Source organism: Contarinia nasturtii, unplaced genomic scaffold (genome assembly GCF_009176525.2).
Source record: "Contarinia nasturtii isolate CC-2019 unplaced genomic scaffold, AAFC_CNas_1.1 Cnas_scaffold_1699, whole genome shotgun sequence".
NCBI classification, from domain to species: Eukaryota; Metazoa; Arthropoda; class Insecta; order Diptera; family Cecidomyiidae; genus Contarinia; species Contarinia nasturtii.
In genome coordinates this window covers 4258220-4285069 of record NW_022199032.1, presented here as the reverse complement: position 1 = coordinate 4285069, position 26850 = coordinate 4258220, and the positions used below count along the sequence as shown (strand labels likewise).

General features: G+C 33.2%; 4 protein-coding genes across 22 annotated transcripts in view; 2 read left to right on the top strand and 2 right to left on the bottom strand.

The window, feature by feature from the left end:
* Positions 1–146: 146 nt before the first annotated feature.
* Positions 147–2002, bottom strand: LOC116346883 (probable deoxyhypusine synthase). Its single transcript, XM_031777149.1, has 5 exons — positions 1905–2002; positions 1366–1830; positions 1143–1307; positions 562–1077; positions 147–380 (listed from the first exon to the last, which is right to left on the bottom strand). Exons 2-5 carry the CDS (start codon positions 1552–1554, stop codon positions 162–164), a joined length of 1089 nt encoding a protein of 362 aa, XP_031633009.1. The 5' UTR covers positions 1555–1830; positions 1905–2002; the 3' UTR covers positions 147–161.
* On the top strand, positions 1935–6975 carry LOC116346882 (WD repeat domain phosphoinositide-interacting protein 2). 4 transcript variants are annotated; one of them, XM_031777148.1, is made up of 7 exons: positions 1935–2024; positions 3044–3295; positions 3953–4124; positions 4234–4820; positions 4913–5056; positions 5143–5273; positions 5781–6975. In XM_031777148.1, the coding sequence occupies exons 2-7, from the start codon at positions 3219–3221 to the stop codon at positions 5897–5899; spliced, it is 1230 nt and encodes a 409-aa protein (XP_031633008.1). In that variant the 5' UTR covers positions 1935–2024; positions 3044–3218; the 3' UTR covers positions 5900–6975. The 4 variants fall into 4 exon arrangements, with proteins under 4 accessions (XP_031633008.1, XP_031633007.1, XP_031633006.1 ...); XM_031777147.1 differs by lacking the exon at positions 1935–2024 and adding an exon at positions 2032–2445; XM_031777146.1 differs by lacking the exon at positions 1935–2024 and adding an exon at positions 2456–2769.
* Positions 6976–8975: 2000 nt separating this feature from the next.
* Positions 8976–18830, bottom strand: LOC116347121 (protein disabled). 10 transcript variants are annotated; one of them, XM_031777569.1, is made up of 18 exons: positions 18591–18830; positions 17743–17837; positions 17541–17616; positions 16739–16854; positions 16398–16640; positions 16019–16228; positions 15798–15956; positions 15031–15730; positions 14762–14935; positions 14639–14694; positions 14062–14097; positions 13798–13987; positions 12051–13697; positions 11891–11983; positions 11533–11805; positions 10762–11415; positions 10561–10693; positions 8976–10491 (listed from the first exon to the last, which is right to left on the bottom strand). In XM_031777569.1, exons 3-18 carry the CDS (start codon positions 17575–17577, stop codon positions 9597–9599), a joined length of 5616 nt encoding a protein of 1871 aa, XP_031633429.1. In that variant the 5' UTR covers positions 17578–17616; positions 17743–17837; positions 18591–18830; the 3' UTR covers positions 8976–9596. The 10 variants fall into 10 exon arrangements, with proteins under 10 accessions (XP_031633429.1, XP_031633426.1, XP_031633428.1 ...); XM_031777566.1 differs by having other exon boundaries at positions 17541–17591; XM_031777568.1 differs by lacking the exon at positions 18591–18830 and adding an exon at positions 18025–18534 and having other exon boundaries at positions 17541–17591.
* A 929-nt stretch (positions 18831–19759) lies between these two features.
* Positions 19760–26850, top strand: part of LOC116347123 (voltage-dependent calcium channel subunit alpha-2/delta-3) — a 10997-nt gene continuing 3906 nt past the window's right edge. Inside the window, exons 1-16 of one of the 7 annotated variants that reach the window (XM_031777573.1) lie at positions 19760–20552; positions 20694–20775; positions 20868–21240; positions 21304–21435; positions 21510–21620; positions 21711–22309; positions 22399–22542; positions 22644–22712; positions 22921–22977; positions 24628–24708; positions 24784–24858; positions 24953–25057; positions 25147–25218; positions 25294–25493; positions 25595–25731; positions 26635–26688. In XM_031777573.1, coding sequence (XP_031633433.1) covers positions 20386–20552; positions 20694–20775; positions 20868–21240; positions 21304–21435; positions 21510–21620; positions 21711–22309; positions 22399–22542; positions 22644–22712; positions 22921–22977; positions 24628–24708; positions 24784–24858; positions 24953–25057; positions 25147–25218; positions 25294–25493; positions 25595–25731; positions 26635–26688 — 2458 coding nt within the window. In that variant the 5' untranslated portion in view covers positions 19760–20385. The remainder of the gene's footprint in view (positions 20553–20693; positions 20776–20867; positions 21241–21303; positions 21436–21509; positions 21621–21710; positions 22310–22398; positions 22543–22643; positions 22713–22920; positions 22978–24627; positions 24709–24783; positions 24859–24952; positions 25058–25146; positions 25219–25293; positions 25494–25594; positions 25732–26634; positions 26689–26850) is intronic. The other 6 variants (XM_031777572.1, XM_031777574.1, XM_031777576.1 and 3 more) reach the window with 6 other exon arrangements.

Genomic DNA, 26850 nt, shown 5'->3' with positions numbered 1-26850 from the left:
TCTAATCACTTCGCAAATATTTGATTAAAAAAAGACATGGTAGTAGCAAAGTATCACTTCTCATTAGAAAAATAAAAACTAAAATATTAAAGGCATAGTCTCAAACTTGAATTAAGTGAGTATTTCAAATTAAATTGAATAAAATGTATGTTTCATCAATATTACGGATTTTGTTTGTCTTTATTCAAAAAATGTCGCTTAGCAAATGTTTGGCCAACTAACAATGGTAATATTAATGTTGCTTCTGCATAGATTTTCACTGGTGTTGCATCTTTTTTGATTTTACCCCAAGAGACGGCTTCATCAGGTCTGGCACCACTGTCGCTGCCATCAAACTCAGAGGCCGTGTTCAGAAAAACGGAAAAGTCAGCACCATTTCTCTGCAAGAGAAAATACGAACGATTTAATTTAAGTCAATTGGAATATTTATGTCAGGAAATCTCAAAAAAGACGCCCGATTCGTTTAAGTACTCTTGAATTGTCTCTTCGAGAAACGAAAGGTAATTAAGGCAGTTGTAAATACAAAATAAGTACAATTGAATAGGGTTTTTTAATGCTTACCATTAGGTTTGCATTGCAAATGTGATGCTTAATCAAACCGCCGCCAACAATGATAACACCTGAATGTATTGCTTTCACTGCCATTGTGTTGAGTCTCTTCAAATCGGATAAAATGTCAACGACCAATCCAGGATTACGATGTGAATGAAAGTACATCATATCACCAAGACTTCCATCGGTCAATGCCGGACTAAATACTGGTATTTTATTTTTTGCTGCCCAATAATATATCGATGATTCGTCGTTTATCCGTTGTCCCAATCTCTCAATGATTTTCGATGGTGTCCATAAAATATTCGTTGTCTTTTGTTCATTGAGCATTTCATCAAGTATGGGTAGAACCCAATTTTCGAATTTACAATAATTATCATTCGGAACTAGTAAATTTCCAATTCGATTGATGCCCTTCTCTCGAAGTGTTTTCCCATCCAAATCGAATGAACCGATAAATGTTGGTGCCAAACATTTAATCAAATCTTCTTCAACGCCACCGGCAGTGGTAACAATGCAATCAATCTATATTTTCCATAAAATATTTCTTTGATATTATGGCAATTTGGCAAAAAGAATGAAATGCATACCATTTTGTGTTCAACTAGAAATCGAATCGTTTCACGTAAACCAGATGATACGATGTTCGATGTAAAACCTAAAAATATTGTACAATTGCTTTTCCGTCGAATGAATTCATCGTCTTCATAAAAATCAATATCTTCATCGCGCATTGGAATTTCTCGACAATCTAACTGAAAATAAAACATATTATTGACATTTTTCAATGGCAAATAAATGTTTATGCTTCACCATTCGATTGATTTCATTGATGGCTTTTCCCAAATTGGTCGCTTGAAATCCAGAATGAATATATGAGCTGAGCAATTGATCATAATCGATTCCATTGTTCCATTCGTAACCCTTAACGACCGGTGTTACATCTGGCAATTTTTCACTTTTTGCCAAAACAGCATCCTTGGCCATTTGTGGTTCAGCCATTACGTTTTATTTTCCGTTAGAAATGTTCGACAATTTAAATTGAATTTGAACTTAATACCACTATTTTCAATGCAACGATCACGTTTGAATTAAATCATCAAACACACATAACCTCAATGATGGTCGTGCTGTCAACTGTCGTCATTTTTATGTATGTATGAGTGTGAGTATGTGTGTGTATGTGCAAAACGGCAATACTTTTGCAAATAATAATAATAATTAGTCCGTTGTTAAATGACTTGATGCGTGCTAGCTGTGCGTATGTATATGTGTTCTCTGGCAAAAAAATTTGTCATTTAAATTCGAACAGTGAAGCTGTGTACACTGTACATTATTTCAATTATTTAAACCTGATTAATATTTTGTGCGTGTGTCAACATTGTCAATGCCAAGTGAAAATAAATCAATCGAAAGAATAATTTCAAAATTCCCCGTATATTTCTCTAAACTGTTGATTTTGTGTTGATTTGGTACTAAAAAAAAACGAAAAAAAAAAAACAAAAACATAAAATCAGCTGTCATTCTCTCCTTCCAAAACATTCATACATACGTATTACAAATACGTGCAAACACAACGAAAACACAAAGCAAATAAGACGAAGAACAAAAAAAATAACGCAACAGCAGTGGTCAAAACAACACATTTCAAATAAACAAGCAAAAAAATATGGCGAAATAGTGTAGTGCAGAAAAAAAATTCAAATTGTGATATCTAAATAAAAAAAAACTTTGAAATCTTTTTTACAGAAAAATAATTCGACTGTTGATGAAAAATTAAATTTTGAAAAGACATTTTCGATTCGTATCTGTGACTAAACGGAATTTTGAATTAAATTAGCTTCGCTCCGAGTGTGGACTTTTTTTTCTCTCTGCTTTTGCTTCTGCTATTAGGTTCACAGTTTTTTTTTTATCTCGATATTTTTAAAAAGAAAAAGTGTTCGCAATTGCAATAGCATCATTAGTCCGATACAAGCCATTAAATACTGGATTTGTTCGAACGTGTATTTATTATTTAGTCAAACGAAAATAAAATAGTTTTGGTTTTTGTTGTTGTTGTTGCTGTTGTTGGAGGACGTTTCATTGTTAAAGCATTTTCACTCGTTCGTTTCGATTTCGTTTTGACAATTATTGTGATATACATATAAATATAGAATCATTGGCCGTGTGCGTTTGTGTTTTATGATACAACGAGATCATCTACATATAAGCCCCATGGTATAGTCTTCGATACAATTTTCGTTGTTGTTGTTGTTATTGTTGTGCTGGTTAAACCGAGAGCTACACACGTTTCGTAAATTCAAAAATATCAAAAAAAAAAACAACAACAACAACTGCGAGTTCGAGAAGAAACATTGTTCATGTGTGCTGTACGCTAGAGCAATACAAACAACGTCATTAGTTGCATACATAAACAAATCATCTAACTAACCAACCATATATCCATATATTCATATACACGCATACTCACATACACACTTCCAACACACAGAGTTGATGGTGAACAGCGAAGAGAGAAGTTGGGTATTAGTACGGAACGTGTAAAAACAACTGTGTTTGTGTTGAAAACTTTGTCAACATTCGAGTCAAAAAAGAGAAGAAAATAGTCGTGCTACAATACAAAGAATCATCTCATTTCAACTGTCAGACATTTGGGTGAATTGAAGATGAGTTTGAGTGGTGGATCTCAACAAAATGATAGCGATTCGATGGGATTTTTTGTAAATTTCAACCAAGATTGCTCGTAAGTTGCTGCTTTATATATTTCGTTTTCTGTAAATTTATTCGACTAAAATGCATTTAGAAAATATGGCAAATCAATGTGTAAAACTATATGGCAAATGTGACAAAACAATGTCAGCAAAATTACTTGAAATTACGCGCAGTTTTTTTGTGTTTCGGAAATACACAATATGTAAATATAAATATGTTTGTGAATTTCATTTTTATTCATAATTTATAATTGTAATTACAAATCGTATTTGCTCACTTGCAATACTTGATTTTATTTCGAGCGTTTTAATCTTGTGATTGTGAAACTTATTTGGTTCTGTGCTTTTGTTTTTCTTTTTTCGTTGTTGTTCCTTTTGTCATTTTGGTGTCACTTGAAACAATGAACAATTATTTATTCATACATTACAAAACTGATTGAGAGGGTCGATTTCGACGATTGTTGTCAATTTTTTTGCATTTATGCATGTGCCGTTGATAAGAAATGCGTAATGAATTATTATTGTTATTAATTATTTTGATGGTCATTTTCACGTTGTACAAATACAATGTGACGAAATTATCTATTTAAATTTCTGAAAAATGTCTTCTTTTTATGTAAAGTATTTTTTTTAATTTTTGTTCACGTTTTTAAAGCGAAAATTTTTATTCTTTATTTATTCAAATGCAGATCGTTGGCTGTGGGCTGTAAAAATGGATTCTCACTATTTTCCCTTAACTCGATCGATTCGACGCTGGAAGAGATCTACCAAAGTTCCGGTGAAGAGATAACAATAGTTGAACGTTTATTCAGTAGTTCATTAGTGGCTGTTGTCTCTTTGAATGCGCCCAGAAAATTGAAGGTAAATCCACCAGACTTCTGTGTTTAATATTTCACATTTTTTTTATTCAAAATTTACCGACTGATGACTGATTTGGTAACAATTTGTGCGCGCAACTTTTGATTTACAGGTATGTCATTTCAAGAAAGGAACGGAAATATGCAACTATTCGTATGCGAATACAATTCTTGGTGTGAAATTGAATCGGGCCCGTTTGGTGGTGTGTTTGGAAGAAAGTTTATACATACATAATATTCGTGATATGAAAGTTGTGCATACAATACGTGATACGCCGCCAAATCGTCGTGGATTGTGTGCACTTGCATCCGATTCGGATCATTGTTATTTGGCATATCCGGGTAGTCCAACGGTTGGTCAAGTGCAAATATTTGATGCAGTTACATTGCAGGCCAAAATTATGATTCCAGCTCATGACAATCCGTTGGCGGCCATAACATTCAGTTCGGCTGGCACCGAAATCGCAACGGCTAGTGAAAAAGGCACTGTGATTCGAGTATTTTCCGTTGAAGATGGCTCCAAACTATTTGAATTTCGACGTGGTGTCAAACGTTGCGTGGCAATATCATCATTAGCATTTAGCACCTGTTCAAAATATTTATGTTGTAGTTCAAATACAGAAACGGTACACGTTTTTAAATTGGAACGGGTCTCACCAGAGGCAAAAGAAAACAATCACAAAAACGAAGATTGGATGGGGTATGTAATTTTTTTTTATTTTTAAATGTCGTTTTCGATTTGAAATCATTATGGTATTTAAAAACTGTCTGTTTTAATTGTTGTTCATTTAGGTACTTAAGTAAAACGGTTTCCAGCTACTTTCCAACACAAGTCACCGATGTATTCACCCAAGGTCGTGACTTTGCCACAGCCGTTTTACCGATCACCGGTTACAGTCCAATTAGTGTCATTACAACAATTCATCGTTCCCTAAAGTATGTAAAATTCATTCTTTTCCAATCGACTCTGATATCTATGGTTTGATCTATTTTTTTTTAACAATACATTTTTATTTCCATAGGCTTCTGGTTGCAACACAAAATGGTTTTCTTTATGTATATGATGTGTCTGAGGTTGAAGGTGGCGATTGCAAATTAATTGTTAAACATAATTTGCGCAATATTTCAGATTCTCAACCGATTAAAATTGCAGGTGAGTATTATCGACGTCCATTCAAAGTGAAACTCTGCCCAACAAATCGACGCCAAGCTATTTGACTGTGAAATCATCGCAAAGCATACAGTATTGCGATGAAAAATACAATTCGAGCTTTTCGTATTATATTTAGCAATAAGATATTTTGCCGGAGCACACCGTGTTCAGTCCAAACTTTTTACTGTTAAATATCTCGGAATGCTCTTTGTTTGTCTTTTTTTTACGCCATGCTGATTACACTATACAACGATCCTATTTTACTTCATTTGTTTGTCGTCGACATGCCATTAATATACAAGGAAACCTCTCTACAGTGAAAACTTTCACCAATTAAAAATCTCCTTCCAACCGAGGAGAGTTTTATCTTTCACCACATTCATATTTTCCATCATTTTCAAAAAAAAAAAAAAAAAAAACATTCATATGTTTCCATAATAGAGAGATATCTCTGTGACTCGAATTTGCTAATATGAAGAATTTGTTAAACATTTGTTTAAACAATAGATGTGCAACCAAATGGAAGCCCCTTAAATAATTCCCCATCGACCACTTCTGGTGGAAGTAATATTGGGCCCAGTTATGCATCCACTGTGAAAGCAGGAACATCAGATGATGACCAATGAGTTATTCTATCATGTTCATAGCATAAACATATATTTTAGTACTATTACAATAATTACAAAAACACCGAAAACAAAACAAAACAAAAAAACTCATATACATCAAAAACAATTGTTTTCAATTCCTTAAGTAGCTGAATACAACCACAAAAAAAATGAAAAGCCCCTTTGTTCTTTTACATATATCATAAATACGTGAATCGCTTTCGAATCTAAAAATAAAACTGAAAGTACTTTGCAATTAAGCAAAATATATCGTAAAGGTGGGAAGTTTTTTCTTTCCGAAGTGCAGCAACAAAGAAAGAAAAGGAGATTTTTTTAAAAAAATAAACGAATATTAATAATGAATTGCAATTAACATATGCAGACGAAAGAAAATGAATATACAATTTTACTTCAAATTCAAGTAGAGTGTGTTTTAAAAAATAGTGAACTAGTTGACGGAAAATTGCGAAAAAAAAATAATTTTAAACAAAACATAAAAATATAAAAGATAAAAAAAAACGACAAGAACAAAAAACAAGAAATTGATTTATTCATTTGTCTCCTTAATTTAGAAGAAAAAGAAGTGTTGAAGAGGAATAGAAGCTGTGGAACACTAGGTCATGTCTTTATCACTATTTTTACAAAAAAAATCTCGACTCAATTTATATTATTTAAATTAGAAAGCACTTGAAACGCTGTTTATATAGATTTTTCATATGCGTAATGTGTGGGCTACATTACAACATTTGCCATTATGTGTTAACAACACAAATGAGTAGGATATTTTTCCGTTCGTTCATTATTCTCATGTCGTAAGTAAAAAATTCGAGGAAAAATAAAATTCATTCAAATAATAGGGTATGTGAAAGATGTCATGTAGATTTGTTCGGTATTTTACGTGGACCTAATATCTAAGTAAATATACACGCAATCATTTATATAAAATTTAAAAATCCAATACCATGTGAAATACTGAGATGACATGCTATTTGGAATACCCTAATGGAAAAAGGAAAAAGAATATCATCCAAAAAAAAAAAAAACCCAAGTATTTTGTTTTCTAACCGTTAAAAAAAAAAATTATTTTTCTTACTGTCTGTAATTTAAGCAAAAAAAAAAAGTAAATAAAAAAAAAAAAAAAAAAAAAAAATAAATAAATAAAAATAAAATAAAGTCAAAGTAAGAATTTAAATGAGCAATAACTTTTACTACCTTCAAATTGAATTCATCAGCTTAGCCAACCGATATTCACCAGTAGAATGCAAATGCAACGTATTAAAATGGGATTTGGAAGGATTACTTAGTGGCATACGCTGTAGATAAATGGGTATTTGCCTTGAGGTTATCCAATTAGCACATATTGGAATCCGTGGTTCCCTCCTTGGTATTTGCATCAAAACTCGTTAAAGTAAAACAATTCAGACTTTTTAAAAACGAATGAAAATTCATCGAAACTGACGTTGTTTGTTGCATAGATTATCTTATTTACGATCGTGTTGGGACTTATTTTATACTTTTTATTCGCGGACAAATTTAGGTACAATTACAAAGAAGTATTTTTTTTAAAAACAAAAATCGAATGTTCTAATAATTGTGTAATTTAAATCACGATTTCTTTTGATCGATTCAGTGGAAGGCCGTCTGACTAAAAAATCGAAGACGATACAAAGAATGTGAATGTTACACGATGTTATTGCGTTTGCAAGAATTGTGATAAGACTGAACAACCTAGTGAGACCGAACAACAGGTGTATGAGTCAGGTGTATCTTTTTCACAAGTCGTTGGGGTATAACAATTTGAACTTTTCGAAAATGAATAAAATATGTTATGAAAATTCATCGGAACTGATTGCAATTGATTTTGTTTGTCGCATAGATTGCCTACTATATGATATCCATCCTGTTCGCGTTAATTGCTGTGTTATTCTTTGCATATTCGGAGCTATTCGATCGATTCAATAGATCACAATTCAAAGTCGATACGAAGTCAATCAAATGTCGATTTAATAATGTCATGGGCTGTGATGAGGTCAAACAAGAATTACATGATATTGTGGAATTTTTGAAAAGATCGTCCAAATTTTCACACCTTACCGGCGCTAAATTACAGAAAGGAGTTTTATTACGCTAAATTACCGAAACGAGAGACAATGACAAAGCTTTGAAGACTACACAAGTTATTATCTCTTCCTTTTGTTCTGAAAAAGGAACTGGCAAAACATTGTTAGCTCGTGCTGTTGCCGGTGAAGCTGGAGTTTCATTCTTTCATGCGTCTGGTTCCGAGTTCATAGAATGTGGATCGAAGATAGTGCTAGATGTGTTCGTAATTTGTTCAGAGCGGCCAAATGCCATGCACCATTTTTATCGATGAAATTGATTCGATTGGTGAAGAGAGAACATCCGGTTTGCATCCGTTTACCAATCAAACAATCAATCAATTGTTTTCGGAAATGGATAGATAGTATTATCGTTTTGGGTGCTACAAATCGACGCAACAATCTAGATAAGGCATTGCTACGAGCTGGTCGATTTGACGTTGAGTTTATTTCAAATAACGTTCTTATTATTTCTCATAATACTAGGGGACAAGGCTGTGCTTTCAGATCAAAAATAAATTATAGATAGAATTTAGGGAAGTAGGGTTGCTAAAAATAAATCAGGAAAAGAAAGGCATATACATTTTTGTTAATATATTTTATTATTTTTGACTGGGTTCAGATTATTTACATTTATTTTGGGAAAATTGTTCGTTTAATTTTATTATCTGTTAATTAATTTATATTAACTAAGCAGAATGGTGAAATACAATTCATTTTGTTCGATTCATCGTTATAAATTTTTGACGAAAAAAGTTGTATGTCAATTCAAGCGCTAGATATTCATTCTGTTCACTGGATAATCACCCCCAAAAACAAAATAATAAATTTCCGGCAAGAAATTACGACATTAATAAAAACAATATTTTTTGTTCAATTGTATTCTGCAAAAAAAATGTAATAGACAAGAATTAAAAAAAACCACATCAAAAATCATTATAACAAAGAAAAAATCGAACATTGTACAAATCATTAAATGAGTAAAAAAAATCAATTTTTTTGTTTATATTCACATGATAAAAATGCATAGTATTTTTTTGTTTCTTTGTGTTCTATTTTTGAGTATCATAGCGTTTTGTGCCATCATATAGGAAAATCTCATTGAATATCTAACGATAAATACACAGACTTTTTGACTCAACTACTGAATACTGCGCCCAAAAAATTAATTTTCTAAAATTGTATATATTGCAATTATTTTGATAAATTTTCAACCGAAAACAAATTGATCTTTTACAGCTGTCTAATAATGATCATAAATATGTTTTTTTTCACTCGATTTTTGTTAGTTCCACTATTTTGTTTATAAATATTATTATGAGTTTTGACTTTAAGATTTTTTTTGTTACAATTTTTCTTTTCTTTTTTTCCCACCAATTTACTATAGTTTTTTTTAAGGAATTTTCATTCCGATAGAAAGTGCATATGACTCGTGTATGCAGGCTGCTCAAAATGTGATTGATCGTTTAAAGCATTTGTCAATATTTCACGTTATAGGTTATCAAGTTTTTAATTGAAAATTTGATCGTTATCATGTTTTGTAGTAGATTGTTTGTCGAACGCTTGATTTTACCATTTAAACGATCCAAATTATTGGGGTGCTTGTATGACGAAATAGATCAGAGATTATCTTCGAATTTTGCGAAATTATTGTTATTTTGTTCGGTTGATTTTTTATTGAAAAAGTCATCGTCTTCAAATGGATCATCATTGTTACGTGCAAATATGTTAACCGATTCGGATTTTTTGATGTTATCATGTCGCTGCTTCATTGATGTCACATTTTTTAAGTTATTCTTTTTCGGTAACTCTTCAATCCATTGATCTTCATTTTGAAAGGAAAATTCGGCCTTCGAGAAATCATCATCTTCAAACAAATCGAATTTTGACACTGTTATCTTATCATCGAAACGTAATTTTTGCTGTGGCGGCGTTGAATTTATATCGGAATTGCTAGCCATCGATTGGATTGGAATCGAATGTGTGTTTTGATTCAATCGCGTGGCCGATGTGGATGTTTTGTCAATGGAAAAATCAGTTGAAAAACGTAAATTCTTTTCGGGTGCCGTATTAAAATCACTTTCAAACCCATTGTCGGCCGATTCAAAATCAAATTTGGTCGTACCACCACTGGCATGCGGTGTATCTTCATAGCCAAAATCACGTTCACGTCGCGATGATGAACGACTACCACCACCTTTTGAACCTTGATCAAATGAATCAAATTTATCGTAACGATCCTTTTCACTTTGAAAGCATACATCACGATTGCTTCGGCTAATGCGATGCATACTCTCAATGTTGCGATTGTGTTCAAATCGTCGACGATAATCGGTTGCATGACGATCTTTACGTCGCACATCATGAAATTGTTGTTGCTCTTCTTCTTCCTCATCATAATCGGCACCATCGTATTCATAATCATCGCCCCGTGATGCGCTTGGATAGCGCATCGTCGCATAATTACTTCTTATATCGGCTTCACGATCACGACTTCGTGGTTTACGGAAAAATCTGTCCGAAATAAATGTCATTTTCGATTATCGAATGAATCACAAATTGAATTCGTGTACTTTGATTTACCTTCGGTCTTTTTCTCCATCCGATCCAGAAATGGCTGGATTTAATCGTCGATTACTTTCGGCCAACTTTCTTTCCGATTCGGATGCACTTGCTGGTCGTTTCCATGATCGGTTACCTGTGGTTGGAGTGACATCTACATTTACGTATTAAATTGTACGATAAAAAAGATATATGGAAAAATCAAAAGCAACGTTTAATTACCTTCTCCATCCCATGGCGATGATCCGCTACTTTTTCTTGGTCGACGTTGTAGACTTCGTGTTTCAGTCGGTGGCAAACGATGAACGGCAGCATCACCATCGGAATCTTGTTCGTATTCCTCTTCATTGGACCGTTGATTTTTATTCGATTTTCTCAACGAACGTTTTCGATCGGCCGATGAATATCGTTCTCTATAGTTAAAACCACCACACATATCACCACCACTGCCAAACGATTTTCGTCTTCGTCCATTGCTTTCGAATGATTCGGTGCTATCACGATCAAAACTGTGCTTTTCACGTTCGTAAAAATATTCTTTCGGCCCTTTGGTCCGCATACTGAAATTCGACGAATTTTCATACACTTCGTCAGCGTACCCCTTTCGTCCGTGCTTCATTTGCTGATCATAGCCGCTGTAATCGTCCATATCGTATGGTCGACCGTAGTCACGCATATATTTTCGCTTATCGTATCCTTTGTAAAGATGACGATCCGATGAATATGCAATTGATTTCAAGTCTCGTTTCTCATATGGCGGACCGTATGTGCTTCTTTCATATGAACACCGATCAAATGACCGTCCATGATCACAATTTTCATCTTCCGCCGGCGACCATGATCGATGATTATTTGGATGATACCAATTTTGAGAGCCTAAATTAATCAAGATAAATTTGTTTTTGTGTGTTAAATTTGTTCAACCGTTGCTATAATAAATATTGCTAAAAATGTGTGCGCCGAGAAGTAGTGTGTGAGAAAAAACTAACTAACCATTATTACGCCTATCTCGACGTCTTGACTTTTCGTCCTCGTATTCGTATTCATCATCACAAGAGTTCATTCGGCGTGCATGTCGCATATAAAAACCATGTCGATCTGGATGCGAGGACAAACTACGATGGGATCTATATTCATCATCATCCCATGGACTCAAATCACGGGAAGACGACGATGTATGTCCTCGCCACTTTTTATTTTCCGTTTTCCAATCAGCCTTATCATCGGATGAGCACGGTGATTCGGCAACCATTTTCTCGGTTTCTTCTGTTATTAGTTCAAATGTCATGCGTTGAAATTAAATTTTGCTTGCTACATTAAAATCAAAATAATAAAAAAAATGTTGTATTACCTCTTGGTGATTTTGTGCTGCCTATTTCGGGCTGTGCGACTTTTTCTGTTTCAAATATGGCCCAGGATTCTTCTTGGACTGGCGCTTGGTTTCCTGATAATAAAACAAGCGATAGATAAACATTTCTCTCAAAATGTGTGATTCAAATATGAATATTTACCATTTTTAGCGATTTCTTTGGCCAATTTATTCTTCGAGACTGGGCTTGGCGCTGTGATCGATGCTGCTTGATTTGGTTGTGAATCATCATTAAGCAATGAAAGCGGTGATTTTGAAATTGTAAATGATTCGGTTGTGGCTGTTTTAACAATTGGCAAACTTTGTAGTGGAATCGGTGATGTTGACATATCATTCAGTGTTGTTTTTCGTATGGTATTATCTTCATTTGGTTCTTCATCGATGCCTTTGATCGGCGATGATTTTTTATATTGCAACGATAACGGTGATGTAGATGCATTTTGTGATTTGATACCGGTCGATTTTGACAACGGTGATAAATGATCACGACTATCGAGTGATAAATTTGAAATGGCACGATTCATGTATTCATCAATTTCCAAATCGTCTTTGCTGCTTAAAATTGGTTGGCTAATTGTTGGCGTGGTGAGCGTTTTCAACGGGTCTAAATCTTCTTGATCTTCTAAATTGATCGAAATATTTGCATCTGGCGAACTATGTTCGGCAACATCAAATTCGGATTTGACAATTTCTTCGTCGTTCAATGAATTATCAACATTTTCGCTAGACAATCGTTCGTCAATTGGTGTTTCGCCCGATGATGGTTTTTCGAATAAATCTTCCACTAAAATGATGTCACGCAAAGCGGCATAACGATCTTTTGCTTGTGAAATGGCTTCGGTGATTTTTGTATCGATTTTCGATGATAATGGTAGATTTTCAACTTCATTTATTGGACTATCTGGGTCTGAGCTGATTTCATTGCTGTCATCGCTTGGCTTGGCATCGTTTGATTTTGTTGTTTCCGCTTGTAATTCTTGGTCAATAATTTCACGGAATACAGCGTATTTATCAATGCTTGATTTATTATGCGGTTGATTAAAATGATCGAAATTGGGAATAAAATCATTATCAATGCCGAAATTATCGTCAAATTTCGCAATGAATGTGGCATCGTTCGAATCATCAAAGCTGACTTTAAAGACGGCCGATGATTCGGATGCTTTTTCAAGTGGCGGCGCCGGTTGTGAAACGGATCCGATTTCTGACAATTGTGATGGTGGAGTTTTTGTTGCTATTGCTGACGATGATGATGCGGATGGTGGTGGTGGTGGTGGTGTCGTTGATACAGGCACACTGGGTGATTGTGATGATGGTGGATCGGATACGTTGAAATTCTTTTGCGATGATTTTTCAATGTAATCAGACAAGTATTTAGTAAGCTCAACGATTGTCATAGTATTCAATTTGCTAGCTGGAACGTTTAATTTTGAGGCAAGATCATCAATGCCAAGCGTTAATAATTGACTTAGCGTTATATCTGGGATGGATTTTACTATAGGTGTTGTAGTAGCGTTTGTATTATTTATATTCGTATTATCCGTATCACTTTTGATCGCCGATGATTGATTCGATGCACTCTCTTCGGATCGTCGACTTCGATTTTTAATACTACCTTTGGTTTTTGGTGGAGGGAGTAAGATGGGAACATCTTTATCTGGTCGACTTGGTCCAGGGTACGATGCACTCGGATCAGCTCGACCGATTCGTCTTGATGGCAACGGCAGAGATGGTACATTTTCTGCACTTGACTGTTGATCACGGTTCACATGATTTGATTTTGGAACGCCTGAAAAGAAAAACAAATATTTATGATTTTATTTTTTGTCATTTTTATGATATATATTCTTTTTTGTTTTGAAATATCTCTGCAAAAAAGAGATACTAACCATATCGAGATGAATCACGGGTCGCCGCAAGAGGCGATGTAACGCGTGGCCTGATAACAATATCCGAAAATTGTTTTTTCGGCGGCAACGGTGGTGGATCCGAATGCAAATTCGTTTCACAGCGTGGTGGTGGCTCTGGAACTACTTCACTCTCACTGTATGAATCACTCTCTTGTAATCGACGTACATCCTATTGAAATTCAAATATTTATTTCCAATTAAATAATTTTAATTTTTCATTCATGAAAACGAGCGATCACTTACGCTTAGAGAGAATTTTCTGTAAAATCCATTGGTTCGCTAAAAATTTAATGTCGAACAATACAATTTTAATGTCACAATTGTGATGAAATTAAAACAATTACATCATATTTCATAAGTTTTCATATTAAATTTACAGAACAGGCCACAAAACATTTAGATATAAATGTGTTATTTATCGCACGAAAATTGACAATTTCATGGAACAATCACTGTCACATTTTGGTTAAATTGTTTTTATTTTTAGTTCACTGTAAATTTAACATGAAACATTGAAAGAGAAAAAATGATGCAGCGAACGATTTTAATTAATTGTATCATTTCACATTGGATTTACAGTGGACCAATGAATTTATTTATCACAAGAAAAACATTCTCTGAAAGCAATTTATCTATATTTGAAAAAAAAAACTCTTATTATTAAAATGAAAACCTACTGTATACAATACATATATCGTGTCTTTGCATGCATTTTAAATGCACAACAATAATTGAATTAAATTGTTAAAATATATATAAAACGTTATTTATGCAAAAAAAATTACAACATAAATTTGGAATTTGTGTTTGAAATGCTTACCTGCAGAGGTCCATTGAAAATTTGATGTTTTGTTTGTTTACTGGCTTCTGAAAAGGCTGTGAATTTAATAAACAATTTCGCATTGAGAATACTCCGACAATTAGACTTGAGAATAATATGTACCTTTGGTAAAGCTGAAATCGAATGTGCTTGATGGTTTCGAGAATTCATCTTCAAATGGATCGAAATTTCGCATGCGCGGTGAAAATGGATCGGCTGAATCTTCCACTTTGTTATTGTTTGAGTTGTTGTCGAATGGTCCGGGAAACGAGTTGGCAAGATTTGAACACGATTGAACTGTTTCAATAAACGCATGAAATAATTGTTGATTGTAATTATATTCCAAAAAAAAAAAAGACCTAAACAAAATCGAAATGATAAAAAGTAAATACCATTATCGGATCGCGATAAATTTGGCGGTGTACCATGGGTGCCATTATTATTTGGTGAAAATATTTGTGTACTCGATGAAAATTGTGCTCCAAATTCATCACTTTGTTCGCTTTTTTTGCGTGCATCTTGAATATTTTTTTGAAGCGGATCGTCAATCGATGATTTTTCTTGAAATACCGAAAAATCGGTTATACTTTTTAGTTCCGATGGAAAACTGGTGGAAAATCCATCACGGTCCGATAAATCTTTTAGTACTTTTTTCGGTGGATTCTTTAAATCTTGGAAAAAATACTTTTTATCGATGTATGGCCGTATTTTACCCGTTCCAAGTGGATCTAAATCCGAGAATGCATCACTATAATGTGATGCAGATGATGCGGTTAACGCTGTTAGTTGCATTAGATTATCATCAGTTGCAATGATATCGGCAGCAGTTGTTATTGAATTGCTACTGCTTAATTTTAGTCCGTTTCTATGTTCATTTTCAATGGTTTGGTTATTTGTTTTGCCTAAATTCATAACATCATTTGAATTTAACCAATTGTTATCATCGGCCGTTGACGCTTTGGCTTTATTTTTATTTAGACTATCCACAGAACTACTAATAATTGCCGTCGATGTGTAATTATCATCGGGAGGTTTCAATTGCTTGGAATGGCGTGTTTTCGTTGATTCGGGCGGCGGCAACAAATTGTAGGTCTACAATGGCAGGTAGAATTATTTTAGTTTATTACATAAAAGCAATTAATAATTAACAATTATCTACCGGATATTGTGTAAATGAATCGCCGAATGGATCATCTTCCGTTATGTTCTTTGTAGGCGGTTCAATTGGTGTAATTCGTTCCATTTGAGTGATGCCACGTTGAATTGAGCTTAGCTCTTGTTCCAAATCCACTAAATCGGCCACCGATTCCGGAGACATCTGTTTTACACACATATATATGAGTTGAATAAAATTTTGAAATAAAATTTTTTTTGTTTTACCTCTTTATGTGCATATTTGGTTGTAGCACTTGCTTCACTTTGATCTTTAGTGTAAGTTGAGTGCGATGTATCTAATGTATTTTTGATATTTAATGTGACTGGCTGATGATCGTGGATCGTTTTGCTTTGTATATGTTGGCGCGCCAATTCGATTTCTTTTTTCTTTAGTTCAAATACTACTTGAAATAAGTCTCGCATGGCAAGAACCACCTGAACAAGATACCGAAAATCAAACAAACAAACAAACAAACAAAAAATTGTCATTTAAATAGCGTTTAATATTTCTAAATTTAACTTCAGCTTTTTTTTTTTTTAAAAGAACTTGGAACTTGAACCCATAACGAATGAGTGAATGTAAAAGATGAATATTCGCACTCACTTGACTAGCTGCTTTATCTGTTTTAATGCCAAAAAATCGATGGCCACTTTCGGGCGAACCAAATATATAGCCAAATGCCCGGGAATCGGTCATATCTTGTGCAATAAATGATATTTTATGTACTGGATGATGGTACAAAGAGTCACCAGTACGTTCGTCCCGCAATCGTAATCCATCAATGGTGACATTTATTGTGATTCTTTGTTTATGTTCTCCTGCTGCCCGTATTGCTGTTTTTAGATCCTATACCCAATGAATTCCAACAAAAAAAAAATGAAAAAAATACAATAAATTATCGAAAACATATTCGCTATTACAAAAAAAGAAGTTAAAATACTTGCCTGCAATGCTTCTTGGCACATCCGATCACCACGAGCCTCTCCCACTTCAAGAATTCCGATTAACTTTGCCTTGAAAATGACACCATCACCAAAAAATCGACCTGGATCATTTCGATCTAAAAAAAAAAGTCAAAATTCGTTGAAAAAAGTTCAAAAACAACAACAATTTAGTTTGCGAAGTAAAAAAGGAAAACTCATTCGTATCATGAATTTGCGCACTTAATAATATCTTTGACGATTTACAATGTGAATTGCTATTAAACAACGAAAATTTAAAAAAACTGAAACGTTTCTTTACTTTTATTTGCATCTGTTGTGCCTGCCATTTCATTGCAACATTTACTATTTGTTCAATTTAACTTTTACGAATCACAAAGTCATATTTCGTCCTTTTTTTATATTTAAAAAAATGTATACTTAGAAACAAATACACAAACTATTATCTAAAACTACAAAACAACAAAATATGAAGTGAATAGAATATATACATTGAATGACAAGTAGGTGCGAGCCCAATAATTGACAATAGAAACTGTCATGCAAACACATATATAAAAAACAGAATAGAAGAAGAGAAAAAAACAAAATCATAGTGTACGATCAAATGGCTATCGAACCGGAACGAATGGGTTACCCGATGAACAAACTAATATTTTTCATTGATAATTTTTTTTCTGTGATTGCAAAAATTGATTGAATGAAGGGTTGCTATGTGCGATCGAAAATGAAACGTGAAATGACAAAAAAAAAAAAAAACAGAAATTGCTCTTTTTTAAAGGTTGTTGTTGTTATCATCACTTACACTTGCAAGGGCTAGTTTTCTTCCGTAACGTTTGCATTTTGACCAATTCGACTAGAGTGAAAATCACTTGGTTTTACTTGATTTAAATTAATTATATATAGAGCACTTTAAAGAATTTTGTTTCGATTGATTTTTTTTTTTTGCGTTTTATTTTTGGTTTCAATTATGGATTACTATCAAATGTTTAAGATTTCATTCTCACATTTTTGCATTGTTTGTTTGATGGATTGACTAGCAGTGCAATAAACGGGTCTAGTTGTTAATTTCTGTTGATTATGTCCAAATGTGTGTAAGGATCTGCAATGAAAAAGGGATAATACATAATTTGCCAATGTTGACTTCGATTAGATGTTTGTTTCTTTATTGTTATTGAATTCGATTTTCAATGTGATATAATTCGACAAAATAGCAATGGACGAGCTAGAAAAAAAGAGAGAAGAAGACAAGAATGGTGCATGCGAATTTAAGGGGGAATATCGTTTACCGGTGTTATGCATGTTTTGTGTTCATTTCACAATTATTTGTTTCGGGTGTGAGTGAGTGTGTGTGTATGTCTCTCTGTGTGTGTATCTATATGTGATAGATGTATTTTGCTATACATTATCACCCATATGCATTGCAAATTTCCAATATTGATTTATCACATTTCCATTACAATTCAACACCCAATTATTAATAGCACGATCAAGACAATTAAATTGGGTCCGAAAAATGTTATTTGGACACTCAATCGATTCGAATCAAATGAGAACTATTACACTTTTAGAACAAATTGGCAAGTCGAGATAATTCTCTTTAAATCACACGGCTATATTCGGACGTTATATGCATATAGTATTTCGGTATAATAACGATATATTACGTTTACGTTATAACTACTCTATATGAAGATTGTATATTTATGGATTTAATTAAAAAATTGATTGAAATGCAATTTGGGTTTTTCGATCTGTTTTGATTTCAGACTGAAAAGGTTTTCATCATCTAATCACAAATGTTGAATTGCCGTACTATACTACTACTCTATTTATTGTACGATGTACTATATACCAATGACAATTACTCCAAACAACAGCATAATCGATTTTTTTCGCACAAATGGCATTTACACCGTTTTACACACAAAATAATTTCATTTGAATCGATTTGATTTATGGCCAATTTATACACAATTGTTTTTTTTACTTTATTTTTTCTTTGGTTTAAATTTGATTGGATAATCTGTGTATTGAGATGGATTTGAACAGTGATTAGAGCACACAAAATAATACTCTTCTTTGGGCTATTTATTTTTGCGCTTAGTCAAAAGGAACTCTTGAAAATTCACTGTCATTTATTCCAATAAAAGTGTTCTTCCCACAGACCTAAACGCGTATATATGTGCACATGTATTGTGTACCGTGCCTGTGTGTGTATATATATATGAGTCTCTTCCGTATGCATATATGTAATCTTCCCAAAATAACAACCCCTGAAATCATTTGTACATTTATGTATGCGTGCGATGAACGTTTGAGTGTGATAAAAAACTTTTCACATCCTATTTTTCCATTTGTGCATCGGGCAAGACCCGTTTCACATTCTTCTTTCAAACTGGAAAGTTGCTCTATGGTGTTTTTTTTCTCTAATTGGAAATCCTTTTATTTAATGTGATAACTTGAGATGATGATTTTTTTTCTATTGCAATCTCCTAATGTAGATTTTTGACCTTTTCCAATGCATCCGGGTTTTATTTTTCATATTTACGTTCAATTTTATTTGTTTTGGCTATGGTAAGACGAATGAAATATGTAACAGTTTTCTTGGTTTCAATTGAAGAGTTTAATGTGAATTGAAAGCTCGAACTTCATTCGACATTTAGATATTGCGCATAAACTTTCATGAACTGTCATCGGACGATGATTCTATTTACATTTTTCAACGATATCATTAAATGAGCCCAATATCAAAACAAAAATTATACGTATGACGAACAATGTCTATTATTATCTTCTATTCGACCAAGCTATCATACTGCGCAACTAATGTCGTTTGCTTCACATTAATGGTTACTTTCCCCGAGAGAGCTTATCGTTTACAGGGAAAAAGTGGCATGATATAAAAAGAAAAGCTTGCGCTTAGGGCACACACAGTTTTGTCATATGAACAAACAAACACAAGCATAATCGTATCATGTTCGCGCGCACACACACATATTTCATTGTGAAAGCTGGAAAATTGGTGGAAATTTCTAAAGGGAGCGATAAAATATGTGTGATTGTGTGTGTGCTTGATTTACGTAGAATACTTATAAATGTAAGTTTTCAGGCATTCCGCCATATTGTTGGCACAGCAAAAAGTACGGAACAAATTTGACGAAGCGAAAAAAAAACTTCTTTTTTTTACATATTTCGCAAAACACTAGCTTAGCAGCAAAAGCTCATAATTGGCCAAATATAATATAAACACAATCAGAAAAATTACTGTGAAAAATATTCAATCGAAAACGTTGGCGAGATTAAAATTTATAAAAATGTTTGAGGTGTTGTGTTAGTAAAAAAGGTTTTTTTTTCGTGTAAAAACCTCCAAGAGAAAATTGAGAAGCGAAAAGAAGAAGGGAATAAAAAAGAATACGAAAGGGAAATCTTGGTGTGTAGAAAGTACGATAGAACGAATTAAGAGAGAAAAAAATCAAGAAGAGAGAGAAAAAAAAGTGGTGAACGCAACGCACATGAAATTAAATGCATTGGAATAAGCTAACCGTAATTTATTGGGTCACAATGGCGACTTTTTGAAATCGAAACAAATAAATTAAGTTTGAGTTCGATTTATATTTTATTTTTCCACTTTCATTGCAAGTGTGTTTATGTTACGTTTTTTCTATGGCAATATGTTAACCAGAGATCAGTTCAACGCCATGCATTTATGGCGATTCATTATTTTTGTTTTGATCATATTATCCATTTTGGTTGGATTGACATGGGAAACGGAGCCACCAAAGACCAGTGAACCAAAACCCATCAAACACAATGTGTAAGTTTCATTATTTAGTTCATTAACATTGCGTATTGTGATTGTCAATGTGAGACAAATTCTTGTGGTGTGATGACGAGATTTTGATTTGCATACAATTTTCATATTTTTTTCATTCTTTCGTTTGTCTACTTTACTCAGTGTTAAAGCATGGGCTGATAAATTGGGTGTTGAATTATGGCATTTGGGCAATTTTATAACACGAAAAAAAGAAGTACAAGAAGTAAGTTTGGAATATTTTTCTGCGATATAAATCAATGCAATTTAACCAACCGAAAGAAAAAAATTATTAAATTGATATCAATATAATTGTAGAGCTTCAAAAATGCTCAAGTTGTGCCAAGAGATGGAAAAAAGATTCTGGAAACGATGGCCACTGAGCTAGAGTCCATGATTAAGTCGAAGACCAGCGCGGTCCAGCGTATTGTGGATGCTGCTGAAAATGCCGCTCAATCACATGACGAAGAAGGGTGTGACGAAAAGTTTTTCTATTACGATGCAAAGGAAATGCTGGCACCGGGTGATACAACAACAACCGCCGCACCAAAAAAGTTCGACGACAGATCCCTTGAGCCACCTAACGTAACCATAGCACGTATCGTGCTATCACCGAATCGAAATTTTTATAATACTCCCGTCAATCTTTCGTTAAGCTCCGTACATGTACCTACGAATGTGTACGGAAGAGGTAAGTTTCACAGTGTTTTACACGTGCATTCGTGATCATTCGTATGCTTCTTCTCAATTGCAGCTTGTGATGTTATAAAGGACATTCAATGGTCCCAACAATTAGATAGTATATTCAAAGATAATTATCAAAAGGATCCAACATTATCATTCCAATTTTTTGGTGGATCGAATGGATTTATGCGACAATTTCCAGGTATGATTGAAAGCGAATACGACAAATCCAATTTTGATATTTCGATCTTTTGTATTTGGTGTCACTGTGTGTAGCGTCTCAATGGAAATTGGAACCAGTAGATTTATATGACTGCCGTTTGCGCCCGTGGTATATAGAAGCGGCGGCCAGTCCAAAAGATATGGTTATTCTAGTCGATATATCAGGTAAATGTTTGCTTTCATTAGTAATTGAATTTGTTTGTACATCAAATCCGTATGCATATAAAATTCATTTTTGGAAATGTGTCTGAACAGGTTCAATGCGTGGTCAGCGTAAAGATATCGCCAAACATGTAGTTTCAAATATATTGGAAACCCTAACCACAAATGATTTTGTCAATATATTAAAATTTTCGGAGCGACCTGAGTCGGTTGTAAAATGCTTTAATGATACATTAGTGCCGGCAACATTAGATAATATACGAAGTTTAAATGCCGGCATGGAAAACATTGAAACTGAAAAGATTGCAAATTATAAAATTGCGTTAGAAAATGCCTTTGAAACATTAAAAGCTTTTCGAGAAAATGATGAGGGTGCCGGTTGTAATCAGGCCATTATGTTAATATCGGACGGTGTACCGAACGATTTTAACGAAACATTTAAATTGTACAATTGGCCAAATGAAACATATCGACATGTTCGATTGTTTACGTATTTAATTGGTAGCGAGGTGCCCGATTTTCAATTGATTAAAGAGATGGCATGCATCAATCAAGGTTATTATGTGCATTTAAGCGTTCCATCCGAAGTGCGCGAACAAGTCTTACGTTATATACCAGTAATGGCACGACCGCTCGTACTTGGCCGACACGAACATCCCGTCATTTGGTCACATGTGTATGCTGATATTATTGTGAGTAAATCAATAAAAAAAAATCGTTTCAATTTCTTTTGACGATTTCAAAATGAAAAAACCACAAATTGATGGTGCTTTGTTTTTAGGATCCAAAAATGACCGACTATAATTGGGAAATTATGCAACGACAAACGCAAAAGGATCTATTTTTAAAATTTCAATCAGGCGAAAATAGAACATTTGAGAGAAGAGATGAACGCGATAGGCTACGCCTTGAGCCAAGTGACGAGGTATATATTTTACTTCTTAAAACAAAAGAATTCATGAACATCGAAAAATCGTTCGTCTTTTATCCAACCTACATTTGCCAAATGTTTGTTTATCTTTTTAGGATAATAATTTTGAATATAATATGCTGACTACTGTTTCAATGCCAGTGTATGATCGGCGAGAAAGAGCGGTAAGTTGAAACATTCAATTTTCAGAAGTTTTAATATTTTAAATATACTTACTATTTTCTATTGACCATTTAACATTCGATTATATAATGACGAGAAAAAATACTGAATTTAAAAAAAAACACATACACACATATATGAATATTGAGCATATTTGATATATAAATATCCAAATAAATCTATATGTATGTCAATTATACTACAAAACAGAATATCACCGAAGAAATTCTTATAAATGAGGCTCATTGGATATCAATTACACGTGAGGTATTTTCTTATCATGGAAGGAGATCAGTAGGCTAGGCATAACATTTATTTTATCGATTCTATAAAAAAAAACGATAAATTATTTAGAAAAAATTTCTGGTATTTTGATTTTGGAGAAAAATTAGCAGCAGATAAAGCAAATATTATCAAATAGGCACGTATTTATGCATTTTGCATAAATGAAGCTATCGAATTTATCTTAGAACATTTTTGTTTAACAAAAACTATGTACAATATGTATTTGAGTTTATTCGGTTAAATTAAAGCTCCTTTCCATTAGTTCTCCAAAATCTGTACAAAGTGCGTTGGTTAAAATGTTTTTTTGGCAGATAGATAGACATTAAGTATTATTTAATCGACGTTAGTCGAGAGCAAAAATCTTTTCATTTATTACAGATTTGTAGGTAGGTGTATTTCACATTTAAAATTTAATAAACGAAATACCATTAATAACGATGATGGATTGTAGCTGAACGATTATCATACCAGAAAAAGTCGATTACTATACCACATATTATCCGCTAGAAGATGCTAATATTTGTCATTTTATATAAAATAAATTTAGATACAATACAAACTGTACTGTAAAATAGTGCTTAGGCTTATATAAGCTATAGTCAAGGTCAATATATTTGGTTTTGCTTAAGATTTTGATCTTTTATACTTGTGCAGCTGGGATTGAAAGTGACTCAAGAATTCTTAGATCCTGCTCTTGCAACGTAGAAATAGGAGAGAGTAGAAAATAAGATCTCTTTCACCAATTTCATTCTCAGCGGTACATATTTAGACATTCGATAAAGAAACTATTTGTATTTTTTTAGATTTAAATCAATTAACCCAAAATTGTGTTCGTTTAGCAAAGTGTCATCAACATTGAATTTTAGATGAAAATTATCATTTGTTGTTTAAACATTTTTGTCCAATCATAATATACTTTGGACTCCGGATTATTTTCTTTTCTAGAGTATTACTTCAATTTGCTCCTCTTTTGGCTAGTTTACAACAACCTATAACTATGTAAAGAAAAATTGTTTGTTAAACCGTCTCATTTTTGGAAGTGTCTCTTCTTGAGATCTATTCGATAACACGTCCAATCGGTGCAATCGAGTTGAGTGCGTTAAATAGAAGCCTCTCAATGAGTCTGCACCGTCTCTGGCGTGCTTTCTTTAACTTTAAAAAATGAAAACGAGAATTTTTGTTCAAAAAATGTAAAAAAAAAAAACAAAATGCGATAAAAGCACAGGTCCAAATATGTATCAGTTCATTTGGGTAGTGTATCTGCTTCAAATAGTAGATATTACAATTTTAATAATTATTTTTCATTTCTCTTTTGGTTTTACAATTTACATTCTCCAAATGAACATTGAACATTATCATCTGTGCTTTTATTAAGATATTTTAGCCGCTCTTTTTTGCGGTCGAAGGCTTCCGAATTCAAAACGAAGTTAATATTCTTTGTGAATATGACACATTGTTATGAATGTTTCAATTCAATTTATTGCCAATAAATGTTGGCTTGTTAAATAACACAAAGAAAAAAAGAAAATGTGACAAATCACAATCCTTTTTTCTGTCCATCGATTCATTTCGAATTCTAATACAAGTATAAATTTGTATGTTTTTTTTTGCTGAACATGACTTATGGAATAGACGGCAATCGCAAATTTATTGGGTGTAGCTGGAACAGATGTCCCGATTCGTGATATCAAAAAGTTGATGATGCCCTTTACGGTAAGAGCAGTCACATGAACAAGCTATTCATTTGTGAATGTTTGAATTATTTGTTCTCAATTTTTATTGATTCAGTTGGGCGTTAATGGTTACGCGTTCATAGTAAATAACAATGGCTATGTTTTGACCCATCCAGATTTAAGACCAAGCGTAAGAGCTCTTCAAATCTCTACTTATTATATTTGATTTCTACGTTTTATAAATATATTTTTGTGTTTTTTTCTCAATCGCGCTATATTAATAGTTTAAAGGTATTTTAAAGCCAGCATACAATACAATTGATATGCTCGAAGTTGAACTTATGGATGATAATCGTGAACCACGGGATTTCTCTGATCAATTGTTAAAGGTGAATATCTCAAAAACACACACAAAAAAATCGTACAGAAATGGCCTTTTTGAAAATAATCTATACTTTTGTTGAATGTACTTTCTTAGGTTCGCGATAAAATTATAAATCAGTTGAATGGGAGCATCAACTTGATGGTGAAATATCACATGGATAATTTGGTGAGAATTAAGCTTCATTCAAACATCAATTGATTTGGTCCAATTTCATTGATTGATTGTTTCTTTTTATTGTAGAAACGTGTGTCCCGATTAAAGCGATGGTATTACTGGACGGCGATACCGAATTCGCCATTCACTCTAGTAGTAACATACCCTGAACCGTATGGTTCGAATCGCATACAGATTCGAAATGAAGATGAAATTCATCGGATTCAATTAAAGGGTGATGTTCTTAGCTTTTTTACGGGAAACCGATGGAGAGTGCATCCTGACTGGTATGTTATGCATTCTTAAATGAAAAGAGACGAAGATGTTTTTTTTTTAACTTTCTTTTCGATAAATAATTTGATGTTTTGACCGTTTTCATTTTACGCAGGCTATATTGCAAACATGCTGAAATGAGTTTGGACATGACTCCCGAGGAAGAGCTCAAATACTTCCTAAATCGAACGAAAAATACGCGGTGGAAATGGAAAGGACGAACTATAGTGTCGCCCGAACATGCTGTCCATTGTAAGTAGTTAAATTCGCATTTTTCGTTTGGCGTTATTCTTTGTTTTATAGAATATGGATATATTTATTGTTCAAAATAGCATTGAATTTATAATTATGTTTTTTTTTTGTGTTTTTGTTTGCCTCAATCGGTGCTTCAAACGCACTGTTTTGAAGCGATAACGGGCTAGAGTTCTGAATTGATGATGTTTCTTTTCTCTATCGAATTTAACATTTTAAAAAAATTGGTGTAAAAATTAGGTACCATTCAATAATCGATCTACTCGTAACTAATCAAATAATTAAATTTTAGTGCTGTAGATCTGTAGTACTTTTGTATTTTTTTATTTAAACATTAATCACATGCATTTATACGTCGATATAAAAAACGTGATTTCTTTCAATCGGAATTGCAGCCCATTACATACACATACACAGCCAAACATTAAAATGAAAACAATTAAGAAAGAGTACAAAGTTCGGTTATTTAATTTAATTTTTTTTTGTGTTGCTCTTGTTTGTTTACTGTTTATAATGTTTTGAATTTGCTAAGTTTCTACTGTAATATTTTGTATTAATATCTCAAGTAGATATTGAAGCTTGCTTCTTATTATCTGCCAATGTATTTTATTCATCAAAAAAATCATCATTTCAAAATCCATTCCATATCATTGATCATTGATCTCATCAAATCGAAAATGTGGTGCAACTTATTCAATTATACATAAATCGTTGCGACGAATTAAATAGCCATAAATTTACTGTCGTACATTGGCGACAAATCTAAATGTTTTAATTTGTATTTATATCAATAATTATCATACGAATCAATGTCTATAAAAACAACAACAACAACAAAAAACCACTTCAAAATTTATCTAAACAAAATCGAAAACTCAATATTGAACTGGCATCAATTCACAGCAAACACAAGTACTGGGCGAACAACGACCATTAATGATAAGGATGCCTATTCTTGTAAGTATTTTAAAATTGATTTTCACAACGCACACAAAACAACCACATCAACACACTGACACAAATAAACATAAAGAAACTACTTAACAACGATGGACATATTGCACACCACACTACACACACACACACACACACACACACACACACACACACACACACACA

What these genes read in the sequence shown, in the direction of transcription:
- LOC116347121 (XM_031777561.1), bottom strand. Translation starts at nt 17,069, where the DNA reads ATGAAATGGCAGGCACAACAGATGCAAATAAAAGTAAAGAAACGTTTC. An exon ending in CGATTTCAGCTTTACCAAAG is followed by an intron (nt 14,695 to 14,761) that starts GTACATATTATT and finishes TTAAATTCACAG; the next exon opens with CCTTTTCAGAAGCCAGTAAA. An exon ending in TTTTCAATGGACCTCTGCAG is followed by an intron (nt 14,098 to 14,638) that starts GTAAGCATTTCA and finishes TTAAATTTTTAG; the next exon opens with CGAACCAATGGATTTTACAG.
- LOC116346883 (XM_031777149.1), bottom strand. Translation starts at nt 1,554, where the DNA reads ATGGCTGAACCACAAATGGCCAAGGATGCTGTTTTGGCAAAAAGTGAA. An exon ending in TCAATGAAATCAATCGAATG is followed by an intron (nt 1,308 to 1,365) that starts GTGAAGCATAAA and finishes TTTTATTTTCAG; the next exon opens with TTAGATTGTCGAGAAATTCC. An exon ending in TTCTAGTTGAACACAAAATG is followed by an intron (nt 1,078 to 1,142) that starts GTATGCATTTCA and finishes TGGAAAATATAG; the next exon opens with ATTGATTGCATTGTTACCAC.
- LOC116346882 (XM_031777148.1), top strand. Translation starts at nt 3,219, where the DNA reads ATGAGTTTGAGTGGTGGATCTCAACAAAATGATAGCGATTCGATGGGA. An exon ending in AATTTCAACCAAGATTGCTC is followed by an intron (nt 3,296 to 3,952) that starts GTAAGTTGCTGC and finishes ATTCAAATGCAG; the next exon opens with ATCGTTGGCTGTGGGCTGTA. An exon ending in TCAACCGATTAAAATTGCAG is followed by an intron (nt 5,274 to 5,780) that starts GTGAGTATTATC and finishes TTTAAACAATAG; the next exon opens with ATGTGCAACCAAATGGAAGC.